The sequence below is a fragment of the Pteropus vampyrus genome, unplaced genomic scaffold, assembly GCF_000151845.1.
Source record: "Pteropus vampyrus isolate Shadow unplaced genomic scaffold, Pvam_2.0 Scaffold339, whole genome shotgun sequence".
NCBI classification, from domain to species: Eukaryota; Metazoa; Chordata; class Mammalia; order Chiroptera; family Pteropodidae; genus Pteropus; species Pteropus vampyrus.
The window spans coordinates 2,031,890-2,050,940 of record NW_011889120.1 but is presented as its reverse complement, the minus strand read 5'-3'; the positions used below and the strand labels follow the sequence as shown (position 1 = coordinate 2,050,940).

Genomic DNA, 19,051 nt, shown 5'->3' with positions numbered 1-19,051 from the left:
GCAGGCAGCGCTGAGGTCAGCCCTGTAAAAGGCCCCTTGCTAGGCGGGTGAAACTAACGTCGCGCGCGCTGGCGAAGGAGAAGTCATTTCCGTTTCTCGTGGGGATGGCCGGAAGGGTTTCCCGGAACCTGGGAATGTTACTCTGAGTGTGAGAACCGGCAGTGGGAACCTCCTTCTTTGCTGAGTTCTCTAATTTAATAAGCCGAAGTCGGCTCGGGTCCGGCCCACCTGTGACGAGGCTCTTGGTCGGGAGGGGGCCACGCCCTGAGCAGGCCATGCTTGCGGCGGCTCGCGCCACCTGGCGAGCGGCGGAGAGGGCGCCCTCGCGCGGAGGTTCGGCGGCCCAGGGATGGCAAAAGCAAAGTCTAACTTGTTCTGGGAGAGGAGAGGTTTCTAGAGCCTGGGAGGTGATCCTTGGTGGCGGTAGAGTGCACACAAAATGGAGTTAACTTAGGATAGAAACTAGGTGTCGTTTAGAGCGGCCAAAGAGGTTTTTTAAAAAGCTGACCCAAGGAAACCCGCTTCTTTAATGGAAACATTACCAATAAATCGGTATTTTAAAACTTAAATGTGTTGAGACTTTCTTAACCTTTTTCATCGAGTTTTAAAAAAATTCGAGGGAGTTTTGTTTCTCCCCATTCATTTATATGCTTTACAAATTTTCTGTCATGAACAGGTAATCGTTTCTAGTCAGAAAAAGTTAAGAAGAGAATAAGAATTTAGGTTACCTGTGTTCATTGAATACTTAAGTAAAATTAAAAATGTTTTCTATCATAAATTTTAGGTACAACAGTATACCTAAAATAGGAAGTTATGTTTCAATAAATGCATTAATTGGTTATGTAATGGTAGAAACTACAATATATTGTATTTGGGTGGAGGCATTTCTAAATTTAGGAACTTAAAGTTTATAAATTTAGAATTTATTTTTCATTGTAAATAATTGTACCAGTCAACTCATAAAACCCAATGAGGTGATAAGAATGTGGAATTAGTGGTAATGGTTGCACAACTTTGTGAATATACTAAAAACCCGTGAATTGTGCAGCTTAAAAGGATAGGTCTTATGGTATGTGAATTATATCTCAATATAAAAGTCTGTTAATAAATAGAACAATATACTTCACTGTCAGAAACTTTTGGCAATAGAAACGTCACAAGAAATAATAATAGTAGTTAAACATTGGCACCAACTTAACAAGTATTGACTTTATTTAATCTTTACAACAATCTGATGAGGTATATATTATGATTACCATTTTACAGGTGAAGAAACAGTCCTAAAAAATTGAATAGCATATCCACGATAAGTAGCACAGCTAGAATTCATAGGCAATAACAAGTATGCTTTTTTTAAAAAAAAATCGGTTTATTGAAGTAAAATTTGCATACCATAAAATTCACCCATTGTAAGTGTACAATTAAGTGATTTTTAGTGAGTTTACAGAGTTGTGCAATCATCACCACAATCCAGATTTTGAATATTTCTATCACCCCCAAAGAGATCCCAAGGTGTCCATTTACAGTTTCTTTCTGTGTCCCCAGGCAACCACTAATGGTCTGTCTCCATAGATTTGCCTTTTCTGGACATTTTATATAAATGGGCTCATACATATATGGTCTTTTGATTCTGGCTTCTTTCACTTAGCATAATGGTTTTGAGGTTTATCCATGTTGTAGCTTCTATCCATAGTTGTTCATTCCTCTATTGCTGAACATAATTCCATTGTATGGACTTACCACATTTTGTTGATCCATTCACCAGTTGATAGATATTTGGATTGTTTCCACTTTTTGGCTATTGTGAATACTAGTGCTATAAACATTTGTATACACATTTTTGTTATTTATGAATAATGCTGCTGTGAACATTTGTGTACAAGTTTTTATAAAAACATGTTTTCATTTCTTTTGGTAAATATCTAGTTGTGCAATTGCTGAGTCCCATGGTAAATGCATGTTTATATTTAACTTTTTTAATTGAATTTTTATAAAAATTTATTTGAGCCAAACAGAGGGTATGTCTAGAAGCGAGATCTCAATAGACTGAGGAAATGCTTCCTATGTTAACCTTTTGAGGAACAAACTTTTCCAAAGTGGCTGCAGTATTTTACATTTCCACCAACAATGCATAAGGGCTGCAGTTTCTCCACATCTTCACCAACTAGATATCACACTATCACCATATCACAGCTTGATTTTTTTTTTTATTATAGACATTCTAGTAGATGTGGTTTAAATTTGCATTTCTTTAATGACAAATGATATTGAGCATCTTTTTATGTACGTATTAGCCATTAGTATCTCTTCTTTGGTAAAATATCTATTCAAACCCATTTTAAATTGGGTTGTTTTGAGTTGCAAGAGTTTTAAAATATTCTGGACACAAGTCTATCAGATACATGATTTGCAAATGTTTTCTCCCAGTCTGTAGCTTGTCTTTTCCTTTTCTTAATGGTGTTTTTGAAGAGCAAAAGTTTTTAATGTTGATGAAGTCCAATTTATTTATTTTTATGAATCATGCTTTTGGTATATTTAAGAACACTTTATCTAACCCAAGGTCACAAAGATTTACTCCTGTTTTCTTCTTAAAGGTTTATAGTTTTAGCTCTTATATTTAGGCCTATGATCTATTTTGAGTTAATTTTTGTGTATAGTGTGAAGTAAGGGTTTAACTGCATCCTTTCGTGTGTGCATATTTAATTGATCCACCAGTATTTGTTGAAAAGAATCCTCTCCCTATTGAATTGCCTTGTCACCTTTCTTAAAAATAAATTGACCATAAATTGGTCATAAGAGCGTTTATTTCTGGACCCCGTTCCATTGATCTATATCTCTATCCTTATGCCAGTACCACAGTGTCTTGATTTCTGTAGTTTAATGGTACATTTGAAATAGGAAAGCGTAAGTTCTTTAACTACATTCTTTTATTCTTTTTCAAAATTGTGTTGGCTCTTCTAAAGTCTCATTTCCATACAAATTTTAGGATCAGCTTGTCAATTTCTTCCTAAAAGCCTGCTGGGTTTTTGCTAGGGGTTGTTTTGAATCTGTAGATCAATTTCAGGAGAATCACCAACTTGATGTTGAGATTTCCAATCCCAGAGGGCCATTCTGCCTTACCTGTGCTTAGCATTCCAACACCCACAGAAGACAGTGCTGCTCTTTTCCCAGTTCTCTGGACAGCTTGAAGCTCACCGGTCCTTGCAGCCAGGTCTGATCCCCTGCTGTTCACGTGTGCTTCCCTTGCTTCCACTTCAGCTACCCAGCCCCGAGCTTAGGCGGCCAGAACTGACTTACCTAAAGTCCCTCTCTGCCCTGAATCAGGACAAAGACATTTTGTCCTGAGAGCGATGCGATCACTGTTTTTTTTTTTTTTTTTAAGAACTTAGTTTTAGAACTAATAAATAACTTCAGAGCCTAGATTCAATCCCGTCTCTATCCTTAACCACAGTCCCCAAACCCTAAAGCTGTGTTTCTGGCAACAGTAATTACTGGAGGCTTTTTTTTCACTTCCTTCATCGTGCAAACACCATATAGTAGCTCTTCATTGCTCCCACTCACCTCAGCTCTGGCGCTCACACTTAGGATGTGTGTGTTTGCGTGCACATCTACTGAAATGCAGTACTTATGAATATGTGGCTTGTGTCTTGAGGCTTCTAAAGTATAGTGTTGCTTTTCATTGCTTCATAAAGAACATAAAAATGATTAACTTTTGGGGGGAATTTGTTCTTTTTAACATTTTCAGTTACAAGGGGGGCATTGTCCATATTGTGTTTCAAAGTAAATATATTCCATTAAAATGGTAATGTTAATTTCACTTTTTGATAGGGATGTTTAACACACAGTACTTTTCTATCCAGCTTAGCTAGATACCCACACTCTTTTACTCTTATCTCACTGGCTACTCCTCTCTGTAGCCTTGATAGTTCTCTATCTTCTGACTCTTTGATGTGCCAATCTCATCACAGGAATATGTGGCTCGCATATTGAAACTTCTGAAGCACAGTATTATTATTCATTGGTTTATAAGGAGCACAAAAATTAACTTTACAAAAATTGTTTTTAATGTTTTCATTTTTAATGGTGCATTATCTGCACTGTATTTCAAGGTAAATATATTCAGTTAAAAATGGCAATGTTCACTGCATCTTTTATTGATGGTGGATGTTTGGCAACTTATAGTACCTGTCTCTTCAGTGTATAGCATACCAGCATAACTCTGGCCTTCTGGACCAGTCCCTTATGTTCTCCTGGATGGCTCCCTACCCTTGGCACACCCTGGGGCCCAGTCCTTGCATCTTCTCCTCCCTGCTCCCAACTTCAAACCTGCTCCTCTTGAAGTCTTCCAGATCTCAAGAAATGCCAATTCCATCCTTCCAATTGCTCAGGCCAGAAACCTTGACACCTCTCTTTCCTTTCTTCCTACATCCAGGAAATCCTATTTGCTCTTCTTTCAGAATATTTTCAGAGACTGGCCATTTCTGTCTCCACTGTAGCCTCCATTCCACCCCATTGGTGGAATAATCTTACCCAGCTTCCTGCTTCCCCATGTCTGCCTAAATTCTTTTTTTCAACAGCCCATTTTATTTTTTTGTGTAATATTTCCTGTGTTTTTTCTTTCGGTTTTATTGAGATATAATTGACATACAGTACTATATAGTTTAAGGTGTATAGCATAATGATTTGACTAATATATAGTGAAATGATTACCACAATAAGTCTTATTAAAATCTGTCATCTCATACAGAAAAATAAAAGTTTTTTTCCTTGTGATGAGGGCTTTTAGGATCTATTTCCTTAGCAACTTTCAAATAAACCCTACAGTAGTGTTTATAGTCATTGTGTTGTACATTATGCCTAATTCTATTATTTACATAGCAGCCTGAGTATTAATATTGCTCCTCTTCTCAAAACCTTCCCAATTCCTCAAAGCCCAAAGATCTCACAGTGGCCTACAAGGCTTTACACAGTCTGGTTCCTAGTCTCCTTCAAGTCAAGATTCAAATGACACCCTTCCCCCTGGATACTCCGAATCTCTTTATCCTGCTCTATTCTTTCCCATTGCACATTCTAATAGGCCATAGCATTTATTTATTTATTTTGGTGATTACCTAATTTAAGTAATCTGTAAGAAGGCAAGGATGTTTATATGTTTTCGTCATTGATAGATTCCTCGTGCTTAGAACAGGACTTGGTACGTAGTAGGTACTTATAAATATTTATGACATGAATAAGTAAATTAGTATAGTAGATTACAAATGAACAATTTATGGAATTAAGTAGAAGTAAAAAAAAATGCAACAGTGTGAAGATCATTTAATACGTTAATCACTATAATAACATGGTACGGTGGAAAAAGTTTGGGGTGAAAGGCAACACAGGAGGGAAAAAGCCCTGACTGCCACCGATTATACTCAGCAGGCTTCCTGATTTTTGCTTCTTTTTCCTCTCCCCTTCTTGTATCCTATACTGTATCCCTCCTAAATTATCAGCAGTTCTCTAAATAAAGGCGCCTTGCTGCCTCCCCCAGGCCTGGAACACACTGCCCTGTGGGTATCCTTTACTCTTTTCTTTCCTTCTTCCCTTTGGACTGAACTTAGAGATCACTGCCTCTGAGAAGCTCTGCTTGACCCTCCCAAGCCCAGATTACATCCCCCACTTTGTGCTTGCTCATAGCACCCTATGTTGTCTAAAACTGTCATAATGTGTTGGGGACTCTGAGACCAAACCGAATGTTTCTGAACCCTTACTGGCTGGCCCCAGGCACAAAGCAGTTATTCTAAGAACTGCCAGCAGGGCTTTAAGAGTGGAAGTGAAATGGGGAAAAAGCGTTTGATTCCAGGAAGAATCACATTGTTGAGTCCTCTTGGCCAGCGGTCCCTAACCTTTTTGGCACCAGGGGCCGGAGCTCCTATAAGAATCTAAGTCCTGATGATCTGAGGGGGAGCTGAGGTGGTGAGGTGATGCTAGCGCTGGGGAGCGGCTGCAAATACAGATGAAGCTTCGCTTGCTTGCCTGCTGCTCACCTCCTGCTGTGCGGCCTGGTTCCTAACAGGCCAGGGACAGGTCCGCGGCCTGGGGGGTTGGGGACCCCTGCTCTTGGCTGTGTAGATACAAGTCACATTGTCAATTCATTTTCTTGAGGTATCTCCCACATTAGTGAAATAACACAAATGTAAATAGACAAACTCTGTTTCATGGAGGGCGTGCCCTTTGAAGGGTTTTTGTTTTTGCACCCACATCACTTTATGATGCTTAGGGATTTGGTATTCCCCTGGGCCCAGGGGATGGGTTTGGGGGTTCATGAGACTGGGGAAGGGAGGAGATGGGAGAAACAGTGATATGGTCAGGAAAGGGTTCTCACCAAACGATTACAGATCTGCCTTAGAGATGACCAGAAAGGACATCCCTGTGTAGAGATCTCTAGAAGCCATGATTTGTTTAAAGGGTTTGATGTTTCCTTGTGATATAGCTTTAGGTTTTTGCTTTGCTACGGAAGTGGAGGGAGAGTCAAGTTTGTGAGTCGGGAAGTGCAGAGAGCGCGAGCTGGAGAAAAGTGGAGAGGCAGTGACAGATCAGAAAGTCAGCAGTAATAGGAGAGAAGCTAAGAGGAGCCATTCCAAGTGACAAGTGACCAACGATGACCAAGATGTGTGAGCATTAGCCAGGAATCTTACAATACTCACGATTATTCTATTTGCCTGTTAAATTTGAAAGCCTGGAAAATTTGGGGACCCTCAAATTGCATTTTGAAGGCTCCCTGTGGGATAGGGATCAGGAAATAATGCTTAAGACAACAGCCACCATCCTTTTTGGAATGTGCCAGTGTACAGGTCTTGGTGTGTACCCGCAGAAGTTAGTACTCATTTGGGAGATACCGATGGACCCTGAGGCAGAGATAGATTGGACCCCACAAGATGCCTTAAAAACCCTGAACAACTATAGAGTGCATGGCAAAATAGTTTTCAAGAGAAGAAAGAATGCATATGCAGCTTTATTAGAGTTTGCTGACGATATAACTTTTCAATTCCTAGAGATTGGGGTGGGGGCTAATTACATGAATGGCGATTTCCAAGATAATTACCACAGACTCTGGATTTCCGAAAAGCCTCAACTTCTTTTTTAAAAGGAGCGGGGAGGGTATACAGTACCCTAAATCCTCAGAACTCAGGGTAGGAACCTCCTTCCAATTCCACTACCACTCCCAGTCCCAAGTCTCTAGCCTGCCTCCGGACAGCTGGGCCTGCTAGATATGGGATTTAAGGACTATATTCTGAAATACTTAAGCTAGAGGGTTAGGAAAAGACAGCTTCCATCTGCTCCAAGGGGCTCTACCAGTGTGAAAGGATGTCCTCAAGGTATTTAGGAGCTTCCATTATTCCAGTAATTGGTGGGAAAAGTAACTGAAGACAGGAATTACCTATAGTTCACTTATTTAAATGACCCGGTTTTACTTTGCTTGGTTTTGGAGAAGCAGAATGCTTCTTACTCTACCAGACTTTTCTGTAAAACACTTTTTTTTTTTTTTAAATGAGGGTGAAAGCGGCATCAGTGATTTAAAATAACATTTTTCAGGGGTGGGCTCTACATAGTAAATATATAGACGCAGCCCAGTTTCAGAATCAGTAAAGTATAAAAAAGTACATTTTGGATCATGAAATGCCGCATATGAGACCATATGATGTCACAATAAGGGTGTACTGATCACAGTGGCTCATGACATCGCTGTAGGTATGTATGTATTCGTGCTACACAGGACACATTTCAGTTCCTGATCGAATCAAGAACTGACATTTCTCTACAGTTTAATGCCACACTATGTCATGTATAGCTCAAAATGTTAGCTAATGTACAAAAATCAAAATTCATTGCTTTTAGATGCTCAGGAACAATGTATGAAAACTCAAATATTCAAAGTTGAATGTATGCCATTTTAAAGTTTATTTTATGGTTGACACTTTTTTAAAGCTTGTTTTATAGTTTAAATGGGAAAAGGGACGCTTATTTCCCTATTTCCAGAAGATTAAGGTGTTTCTCTATTTTTTCCCATGAAGTAGTTTACTTTAGCAAAATAGTACACCGTGTGCTGTTTTGGCCTCTTGGGAAACATGACAAGTTCAAGTTTGCTAGAAAGCGATAATGATCGCTTTTAGCCACACATCTCAAAGTAAATCGGGATATTGGTCTAGAGAGAAAATGGCGGCGGGGGGTGGGGGTGGGGGTGGGGGTGGGGGTAGAAGAAATTCCTCAGTTTAGATTCAGAAATGGGCGATGGATGATTTAAGGTTAGTTGTAGCACCACTGGCCTCCAACTGTGTATTTGTCATCTACACTTTTCCCACAAAGAGATTTCACAACAATAAATTTACAAAAGTCCTATAATGTAGTTTTATATTCTAAATCAGGAAAAGGCGATATTTAAAAAGCATTAGCTAGACTTCTACAGCCGATTTGTTAAAAATGAACCCCCCCCCCCAATCACTGTCCTCTGAACATTCTTGTCATCTTATTTTGACACAAATAGAAAGAGAACGGCGTTTTTAGATCTGGCATTTCTGTGTGGTGCAGACATGCCGTTTTCTATGAATTTTCCCACTTCTGGAAATGTATTTCTGAAACGTGTTGTGCAACAAGCCTAGTCAACTGTGACGCAATAATACCCTGCAAGTTGCCATACAAAAATGATGTCATTTGGCGCAGATGTAGTCACTTCCATAACACAGGTAGATATAGCAAAGCTCCCTCCGCGTCGTCCCCAATTCCCCCACCCCCCACCGAGAGCAAGATGCCAAAAGGCATTTTCCGGGCTTCCTAACCCTAAACTTGTCGAGGGTGGGCGCACCGCAGTGGCTCAAGCCCACCGCTCGTGCAGACGAAGAGGTATGTTTGCGAGGGGACTGGCACAGCCAAGCGTTCCCAGCCCCGACGGCCAGGGAAACCGCATGGGGCCGAGCTCGCCGCAGCAGCAGCGCGGGGCCGCCAGATCCCCTTGGCGGGGCCCGCTGGCATGGCCAGCGGGTACGTGGGGCCCCGCGGGCGTGGGACAGCCCTGCCCCCACTCCACTCCCACACTCGCTCCCGCTCCCGCGGAGCCGGAAGTGACGCGTGCTAGCTGAAAGATGGCGGCATTGGCTTTCGACCAGGGGGAAGGTAAACACCCTCCGGGCCCCCGCCCGCACGAGGGCCCCCTTGAGGCGCCGGCGGGGGCTGAGGGCGCCTCCAGAGCCTGATCTGCTCCTCACAGCTACCCACCCTTCGACCTCCCTACCCGCGTGGCAGGCTTCCGCGTTGCGACGACGGCGCACAGAGCCTCCTGCCGGCGGGCCCCGCCTCCCTGGGCGGGCCCCGGGCGGCTCCCGCGGCCCACAGGGGGCGCGCGGCCTGGAGCGGCCCCTGGCTCGTGGCCCCATAGACCCCGCCCCTCTCCCGCCCCTTTCCCGCCTTCCTCCACCCCCGGCGTGGGTGATCCTGAGGCTCGGCGCGCTTCGCGGCAGAAGCCCGGAGACGCCGTCGTCGACGTCGCCACTGCTGGCTTTTCTGCCGCTACCCGCGGCCCCCAGGCCCCTTTCCCCGCCCGCGGCTTCGAGTCGGTCCTCCCGCCAAGCCCCGCCAGGCGCCGTGAGGCCCCTGGTGTTGGCAAGGCCGGGTCCGGCCCCGACGCCGCGCCGCCTCCCGCCGAGCCCGACTGTCTTGACTCGCGACTCAGCGCTGTCTTCTTTCCCAGGACTGATTTGGAGGGGATCGCAGGCGCGCAGACTCGCCCCCCGCCGGAGCGCCCTGCCCCGGCCCGGGAGCGGCCCCTTGTAGACGCTCGTTGGAGAAGCCTGCCGAGTGCCGTCCCGGCGCCCGACCGCCCACCGCCCGGCTGCCGGCCCGCTTCTTCCTGATGCAGACTGCCGTCTACTAGAGACTGGACAGACCCCCGAGGTGCGTAGCCGCCCCTGGCCCTCCGGCCTGTGGGAGCCCGGGCTTCGGCCGCGGCTCCGCGGTCGGCACCAATTCGGTAGCCCTTTCTGTACAGACCCGACTCAAAAACATTTAGTAGACGCCGGGACCTAATTTATCTTTGAGTTTACTTAAATCGTTTGAAATTTAATTTTTTTCTAGGAGGAAAAAAAAGGAAGAAGCATAATTCAGCCATTTTTTGCAGCACACAGCCGCAGGTACCATGATTATTTTCTCCCTAACTCGTTCCTTTCCTTTAAAAATTTCTATTTATGCTTGAAATAGAGCTATGCGAAATGCGAGGCATAAAACGTGGAATCAGAAGGTCTGGGTTCGACTGGGTGACTGAGAAAATCGCTTAGCGAGCCTTGGTTTCTTATCTGTGAAATCTAGTCAGTAATAGCCACATCACAGGATAGTGAGGACTGTATGAAGCCATATATATGAACATAATCTATAGCTGTAAAGTATTGTAAAAATGCAAGGCAATTTTTTAAGTAACCTTTGCCAGAGTGGTTAATGTTGTAGGGGCTAACTGTTGCTGCCTCTTTATTTCTATATTATGAGTATAAGTGATAAGTCTGGAATATTGAAGCAGTGCTGTGAAAATCGACTAGATATATAATAGTCACATTGCTTGGCTTTCTTCCTACGAAATGTTAACTGCTTATTTAAATAACGGTATTCTTTAATTCAAATTTAACGTTACTGTAGTGCTTTGTTTTTCAATTTTCTAGGCCTCATGTGTCCTTTTTCTTACTCACAATATTTATTTAACACCTTACATTTGTTTAGTCTTTTATATTTTCCGAATTTATATTTTCTTTTGTTAATCTGATTAAATCGTAATTCAGAAAATGCTGTTAAGATAGATACCTTAATTTTAATGCTCGTTTTTCATATCTAGGGGACAGGATGCCTCAATATTTCTACTAATGTGAAAATTGTTTCTGAAGAGCTTGTAAATCATTCAGATTTCTGTATTCTTAATAGATCTAGAAATGTATAGAAAATTTCAACTTTTTGACAATGTAATATGTAATTTTTTTTTAAATGACATTTACTTGCTTAGAATCAGTTTTTCAGTGGTAAAAGATGTTAATTTGCACTCTTTATTGCTGATTAACTTGGAGGGATAATAGGATAGTAAATATTCGTGGTTTGAAAATTGGACTTGTCAGAATTTATGATATATATGTGTAACAGACCAGTATGGGATCATTACTCGACACATCAAAAATGTAATATGGTTTGGCTTTAAAAATGGTCTACAAAAAAGTGAAAGAGAAGCATTTTTTTTAGTATATTCTTTTTAGCTAACAAATGGTTTTCTGAGTTTTTTTGAGATGTTAAATTTATAATCTAATACCAGTTATCTTTCAGAGTATGCTTTTGTGTTTTGTAAAAAGGCAGAATAATTTAAGGCGGGCAGGATTAAATTAGCAAAGGAAGAGCCTACTTTAACATGCTAGCTTTCATACATTGGACTTGTCCTGAAGGTAAAATTTTGGCAAGTTTTATTTATCGCTTATCCTGAAGGTAAAATTCCCAATAAAACAAATCACTGCTATATTGGGAATTTTAAGGTTTGATCTCTCTGCCTTGATTAGGGTTTTATGGGGCTAATATCTTGGAACCAGGGCTTCATAGGTGTTCACATGGGCTCCGAACTTGGTTTAATAATCTGCGTGTAAAACTGGCATCGTATAACATAAAGGTGAGTCGTAAAATTCATACTAATAATTTAAATTTAAATTTTTCTTTACGTAGAACGAATTAAACAGCAAATAAAAAAAACACGACAAGTCAAGAGAGACCTCAGAAGAAAGGAGAAAGCTTTATGTTTTAGTACCTTTAATGACACTTTTTTCCTGCTTTTGAACAAGGGGCCCCGCGTTTTCATTTTGCCCTGGGCCCCGAAAATTATATAGCTGGCCAATTATCAAGGTTGCCATTTCTCATTGTAAATGTTTTGAGAGTGAATAACTTTTAACTGTGAGGAGAATGAATCTTTAGCTTATGAGGGGTTGGATTAATTTACTTGCATGTATTTCAGCTGAATTGGAATGCTGTACCTCCTGTGGGATTTTTTATTGAAGAGAAATGAAAGATGCCTTGGTGAAGCATTGTAGGATAGTTGGTTAAACGAAAAGGCTCTGAAGTCAGGCAGACCCTAACTCTACCACTAATTAAGAATCACAGCCTCGGGCAATTTACTTAACCTCTGGGCTTTGATTTTTCTCATCTTTAAATCAGGAATGGTTACAGAACCAGGAGGGTTGTGAGGATTAAATTTATCTAGTCATCCAACAGTGTTTATTAAGCACTTGTTATATGCCAAGTGCTATTTTTTTCCTAGGTTCACAATAGTCAGTGAAACAGAACCAAAAACAAACAAACAAACAAAAAACAAAAACAAAAAAAACCCCAAACAAAAAAGTAAACTAAATAAGGAAAAGATCCCTATATCTCCATTTAATATACTACAGAGAAAATACTAAGCAGAAAAAGTGGATGGGGCGTGTGTGGGGTTTTCGATTTTAAAGAGGGGGTTTGAGGAAGGCTTCACTGAGATGACACTGGAATGAAGACCTGAAGGAAGCCATATATTTCTGGGGTTGGAGTGATCCAGGTAGAGGGAACACTAAGTGCAGAGGCTTTAAGGTGGGCTTGTGGCTAGTTTTCAAGAAACAGCAGAGGCCAGTGTGTCTGGGGCAGGTTGAACAAGGAGGAGATAATTTTTAATGATCTTTTAAAAATCATTGAGGGGACCCTCATGGTTCATCTTTGCCGTGGGTATATGTTGTGTTGTTGCGGGTCCAAAAGTGGAAGGCCTTTCAGAATTAGAAATTTTAATTTTGGAATAAAGAAACTAGAAAAAGCAAGATTATTTCCTCAGATTTTCTTTTTAATATAAGACCTCTACAGCTCATCTGGCTGAATCATTGAAGCAAGTAAGAAGAGATAGAAAATTTATTCGTTGTCTCTGATAAGGTTTATTGAATTTCGTTAATGATTCTGCATCATTTAAAAATTTGCGGGAAATCCATGTCATAACATCAAGACCTTCCAAAAGATTTAATTCTTGTGGAGAACTAAAATGATAAAATTACAGTTTCGATGATTTCAGGTTAGGGTGTAACTTAGAAGATTTGGGGTTTTATTCCCCAATAGAGGTTTTTCCTAGAATTCTCACTGGATCCAATCTCTAAAGGCTAGGGAAGCTGTTTTCCATGACATCACCCTTGGATTACTTCTACTTGTAGTGAGGAATGAGCAGAGGAGCATTAAATTAAAATCTTCTGATGAAAAAATAGCATTGAAGCAGGAGTGTTTTTTTTTTTTTTCTTACAAGGATTTGTGTATTATAGGACGGCTAAATGCTGAACATACCTGAAAAGTGAAGTAATTTGGATAATAGTTGCCAACCTGGAGGCTGGAGGACCCAGAGCCTTCCTAAAAGCTTAAATGGTCATTTGCAATTTGGTACTGAGTTATAAAAACATTTTGATGGACAAGGAAGAATTTCCAGTATTAAGCAAATTTAAGTTAACTTACATAGCCTTTCCTCCCATACTAAGCTATTTCTGAAGTTGAGTAGTGTATCTGAGGGTAAAATGACTGCTAATAGGGCTAATAAAGTTAGTCTGTTTTCTAATTTTTCTTTCCTTTTAGTTTGAGAAATTAGCCGCTTTGAGATTGTTGAATTTAAAATTTTTACTTTATGGGTTACAGAAATTGTGAGAAATTTCATGACTCAGAAATTAATTCTATTTTTATCTGTAGTAAGCCTTGCATTTTCTTTTTAGTATGCAAGTATGGCATTTTTTGCATAGGCATCAACTCGAGTAGGCTAACAGTTTGAGGATATAGGTATCATGAAATAATTTAAATTTTTCATTGGCGATAAGTATAACAACCTCTGAGAATCTAGATTTTGTACTGAATAACTTAGGGTTTTATATGAATTTTCAAGCAGCTGTGGGAGACTGAAAGCATTAAATTATTGCTTATGGCATAAACATGGAGGGTAGTTAATTTTGAAACATCTATTTAATTGCCTAGAATTTTGCCTTCAAATCAGAATGGCAGCCTTCTAAAACTGAAAGGAAGCATTTAATTTCCTTGCCTTTAGTTTCCTGTCCAGTTTTACCCCCATCAGATTTCTTCCTTTACTGGTTACCAAAGAATTTGAACTGTTAGAAATTTCTGTGATATAAATAGCAGTAGTTCGGTGTATGTGTGTGTTGTCATTTATCTCTTATCATTGTACCATCAGTGGTATTCAAAACTTTTGGTCTCAGGACCTTGTTATACACTTAAAAATTATTGATATTCCAAGGAGTTTTTGTGTTTGCAGGTCGTATCTATTTATAGTTCTCATAATAGAAATTTAAACTGGGAAATTAAAAAAAAATTTGTAATTCATTTTTAAAAACTCATTACACATTAATCTTTTTTATGAAAAATAATTTTTCCAAAAGAATGAAAAACTTGGTGAGAAGAGTGGCATTGTTTTACATTTTTGCAAATCTCTTTAATGTCTGGCTTAATGAAAGACAATGGGCTTATCTGCTTCTGCATTCAGTCTGTTAAGGTATCACACATGTAGCCTCTGGAAAAAAATGAGAATAAGTGAAAAAGATAAATAACTTTTAAAATTATAGTTATGGAAATAGTTTTGACCTTGCGAAGTCCTTTTAGGAGAAGAGAACCCCAGTTGTCCCTGGAACGCACTTTGAGAATCACTGTATTAATCGTTCTTATACATAGAAAATGCAAGACTCTTTTTTTCTTCAGTGAGTGCCAAGTTTATGAAAAAGACAAACTCTTCAGTATTTCTTTCCTAGTAATATAAGTATACCTTGTCATTTAGTTTGAGTTGGTTCTCCTTTTGAAAAAACCTACCACTTCAAATTTCGAAGGCCAAATGTAGAATGTATACATGTACAAGTTTGTAAACCATGATTTTTCTTAATTTGATGTTTTGAAAAGTAGATACACAAAATTTCTGTATGTTGACCATTTTGTATGTCATTAAATATCTTTTCTCAAAGTTCCTTAATGGATTTTCCCCCCAGTCCTCACTTATAGTTCTTTTTTGATTTTCTTTCATTTTACAGTGATTACTTTTTATAATCATGAATTCCTTAAATTACTATAATTCTTTATTTAGAGAATTCTTATGCATGAGGTTTTATATATTTTTTTTTGTATTATACTTTTTCTAGTTTTTTATTTGCTTATATGTGTGTGTTGTGTTGTTTTATTTTAAGCCTCACTTTTTTTTTTCTTTGTAGCTTCCAGGGTATGGATAGTAAACAAGTTGATTTTTCTTTCATGTATTCATTTGTAAGTTTGGTTGTTTGATGTCTTAAACATTGATGTTCTAGATCCATGCTGTTCAACAGAATAAAATGGAAGCCACATATGTAGTTTTAAATTTTCTCATAGCCACAGTTAAAAAAAAGTAAAAAACAGGTGAGGTTAATTTTAATATGTTTTATATAACCTAGTATATCCAAAATATTGTTTCAAGATGTATTCAGTAGAAATTTGAATAATGAGATATTTTACATTTTTTTTTTGTTCTGAGTCTTCAAAATCTGGTGTCCATTTTATACTTACAGCACATTTCAATTTGGTCTAGTCACATTTCAAGTGCTCAATAGCCCCAAGGCTGGTGACTTCCATGTTGAACAGCACAGACATAGAGGAGAGAAGCTACTCTGGTTAGGGCAGAAAAGCCTAAGGAGTCCAGAAAAGCCAGAAAATTATACTTGTATGATGAGAAAAAAATGGAAAACAATGTCACTGCAAAATGAGGTCATGTTTTGACTACCAGTACATCTCCTGTTATAGACTTGCATTGTGATAAATTGTAGGGAGGTGTGAGGCCTATAGAAAGGTGTTGGAGGGGTGTCAAGCTCCCATGGTCTTGTGGGTTATAAGGAGCATTAGGCAAGAGTTGGACGAGAGAAACCAGCATTGATCGACCTCTGGTGGGGTGCCTCGCTCTGGGCTAGACATTTAACTTAGGTTAATTCATTTAATTTCCACCCCAACTCAATAAGATGATAATGATTTTTCCTAATATATGGATAGAAACTGAGGTCAGGAAGTTAACTAAATTTCTCCAGGTCACACAGGTGATAAATACTAGTAAGTTCTTTTATTTTAAAGGTTTTGCTCTTTCTAACCAAACTATTTTTTTTTTTGCAAGTTAGATTCTAGTCTTTATTTCTAAAAAGTTGTACGACCTTAAAGAAAATTTCACCTGTAGACTTTAGTGTCTTCATCTATCTAGTTATAGTCGACCTGGGTCCTTAGAAACTTTACTGGGAAGATGGGCTGGGGTTCAAAGTGCTACTGCTAGCAAGAAGGATTTCTCCAGAGTTAACTGAACTGTTAATGGATTAGGTTCATTATATTGGTTCCAGTGGCACCAAGTGAAGTGGTGTAATAATAAGCCCTAATGTTATGGTGTATACTTATGGGCTATATACTATCCTAAGTCTTTATTACATGTATTAACTCATTTAATTCTCACAGCAACCTATAAAGTAGATTCTATTAATACTACTATTCTCTTTTTACAGATAAGGACAGTAGAACACAGATAGGCTAAGTAGCTTCCCCCAAGGTCACAGAGCTAATAGGAGGTGGAACTGGGATTCAAATATAGGTACCTGACTCCAGACATGTACCTTTAACTCACTGTTTCCATTTACAGATATACCATGTTGGTTAGTTAATCACTGAGTATTTTATCACTTTTGATTTACACATTCTTCCCATGAAAGTGTAAAATACTGCTATTGCTCTAAAGCTGTTAGTCTCATAGATGCACCAAACTTTAGTGTAGAAAAGAAGTTATTACTGTGTATGTCCCAGCTATCACAGATTAGTTTTAGAAGTCAATTTACATCAGGTAAACTTGATACATTGCTAAGACTTGAAAAAATAGCTATAGTTTATTTACTCTGCATATCTATACAAGTACATTGCACATCTGTAAAATATAGAATAAATGAGAATTTTACGATTAAAAATTTTTAGAGATCATGTTGAATGCTCTCATTTTACAGTTTCAGAGATAAGACCAAGAAAGTTTTAGTAATTTAATCAAAGTATAGCTATTTCTAAAACTCTGTTAGGTAGGGACCTTGGTTATATGTAGGGAACCCACCTAAGGTAGTAAAAAAGGAGATTTTATTCTAAGAATGTAAGGATTTCTCTCAGAACCCAAGAGCAGAAATAGAGCTGGACCTAAGAACTGGAAAAACGAAGGTGTTAGGGAGCACTGCCTGTCCTTTCGACTTGGCTTTATTTTTCCTTCTCAGTTGACTGGCTTTCTCTGATCCTCAGCCTGCATAGCAGACAGAAGTTGGTTCCCACAGTTGCTCTTTGATATGTTCCAGGTCCAGTCATGCACAGTCAGTGCATATCTCTCTTTTTCCCTTCCTTTCTCTCCTCTACATTCTCGACAAAAGAATGTTCATCTTGGTTCATATTTCCCACATGGGTCTGACCATACGTGACTGGGGACAGGATTACAGAGTAGAAGCCTGCTTGCTGGGAATTTCCTTTGGTGGGCTGTGGGCGCCCAGAGGAGAGCTGGTGCTGTCTTTTGACACAGCTTGCTAATCCTCCTCTTTTTTCTTCTTGCTGCTTTGCCCTATGATGTTTCCACCATAGTAGGTATCTAGAACCTAGATTGCTTTTTTTCTTTTAAAAAAAACAGTATCTCTTTTTAAAAATTTTCCTTAGATGGAATGTTTTAAGAAAAAGTGAATATTAGCTGTTTGAGACTTTATTCAGATAGTGATAATTGTTGAACAGAGGGGGTTATTTTGATAAGAAGTGACGTATATAGTATTTTAGGTACTGTCAGAATAACATTAATGAAACACAAAGCAGTCTACTCTCAAGTATATGTGCAGCCTTCTATTATTAAATCTCCAGGAAATGTGACCAGTACATCTTGACGAGTCAGAGGGATAATTGGTGTCCATAATGATCCTCAGAAAGATAATGAAATATCAGATTTTTCATCCAGTTTAATTTGTTACATTTTTTTATTTTGAAAATTGATAATTAGTGTGATGTTGATAGCCCTCTACTAAATAGAATGTTTGATTATTCAGACACCATGCTGTATGATGTTCCTTTTGTTCCCACTATGCGTTTGTGTACATATGCCTCATATCACTCTAAGCTCATTAATTTTACCTTTAAAAATAATGCAAGAAAAAAACCTGATAACTTGCTTTAATCTCGAGTGTGTTAGTAAAGTAGTTCTGCCAAGCATTGATTACAATGTCTAAAACATGTTATATCTGTTTTCCAAATTATAGACAGCTCTCTTGTGCTCTGCCTTTCCAAAAATGAAAGTATATAGCTTTTGGATTAATGGAGTACTAATAAAAAAATTTGATATTAATTTCATCTAGTGCATACTTTGCTGTCTTAGGTAAGTGAACATATGATGTACAATCAATAAGACTTAAAGGTAAGTTAGGGACAAATGGGGAGAAAGAGGCACTTAGAATGCCTCTTGATAAGACGGGGAACACAAAAGAAATAACTGATTGGGGGAGAGGAGGGTAAAATTACGATTCTGTTTAGATGATGATTGATGATTTCGAGATCCCTGTGGGGCATCCAGAAGTGTCAGGCAATACACTATATAGAGTACTGGTGTAAGGACAGAGATCTGGACAGATTGTCAAGGTAATGGTAAAGATAGGTGTTAGTGAAAACTATGGATTTAGATGAGAGTGACCAGGTAGGGAGACACAGTACTTAGATGAGACAAGAAAAGGTGCAAGAACAGAATTTCTGTGGAACACCAATGTTTAAGGGTAGCTCGAGAAAAAAGCCCAGGGAGGAGAATGAGAAATAAGCAGCCCGGGAGTAGGAAGAGAATCAGGAAAGTAGTGTCATGAAACTGAGAGAGAGAAGAGCCAAGGGAGTATGTCACGAAGAAGGGTCTGAGAAATTGGGACTAGGATGTAACCATTGAATTCGGCAGTTAGGGTAGGTTTTTTTTGTTTGTTTGTTTTAGGTTTTTTTAAACTATGAACTTTAAAAAAAATATATACTT

General features: G+C 39.2%; 2 protein-coding genes across 3 annotated transcripts in view; one reads left to right on the top strand and one right to left on the bottom strand.

Moving 5' to 3' along the window:
- Positions 1-9,244: 9,244 nt before the first annotated feature.
- LOC111730895 (translation initiation factor IF-2-like) lies at positions 9,245-10,168 on the bottom strand. Its single transcript, XM_023522334.1, has 2 exons — positions 10,109-10,168; positions 9,245-9,928 (listed from the first exon to the last, which is right to left on the bottom strand). The coding sequence occupies exons 1-2, from the start codon at positions 10,139-10,141 to the stop codon at positions 9,245-9,247; spliced, it is 717 nt and encodes a 238-aa protein (XP_023378102.1). The 5' UTR covers positions 10,142-10,168.
- KLHL15 (kelch like family member 15) overlaps positions 9,722-19,051 on the top strand; it is a 31,226-nt gene continuing 21,896 nt past the window's right edge. The window contains exons 1-2 of one of the 2 annotated variants that reach the window (XM_011378457.2): positions 9,847-9,927; positions 10,108-10,163. The gene's annotated coding sequence lies outside the window, so the exon portion shown is untranslated. Of the gene's footprint in view, positions 9,928-10,107; positions 10,164-19,051 lie in introns of both variants that reach the window. The other variant, XM_023522341.1, reaches the window with a different exon arrangement.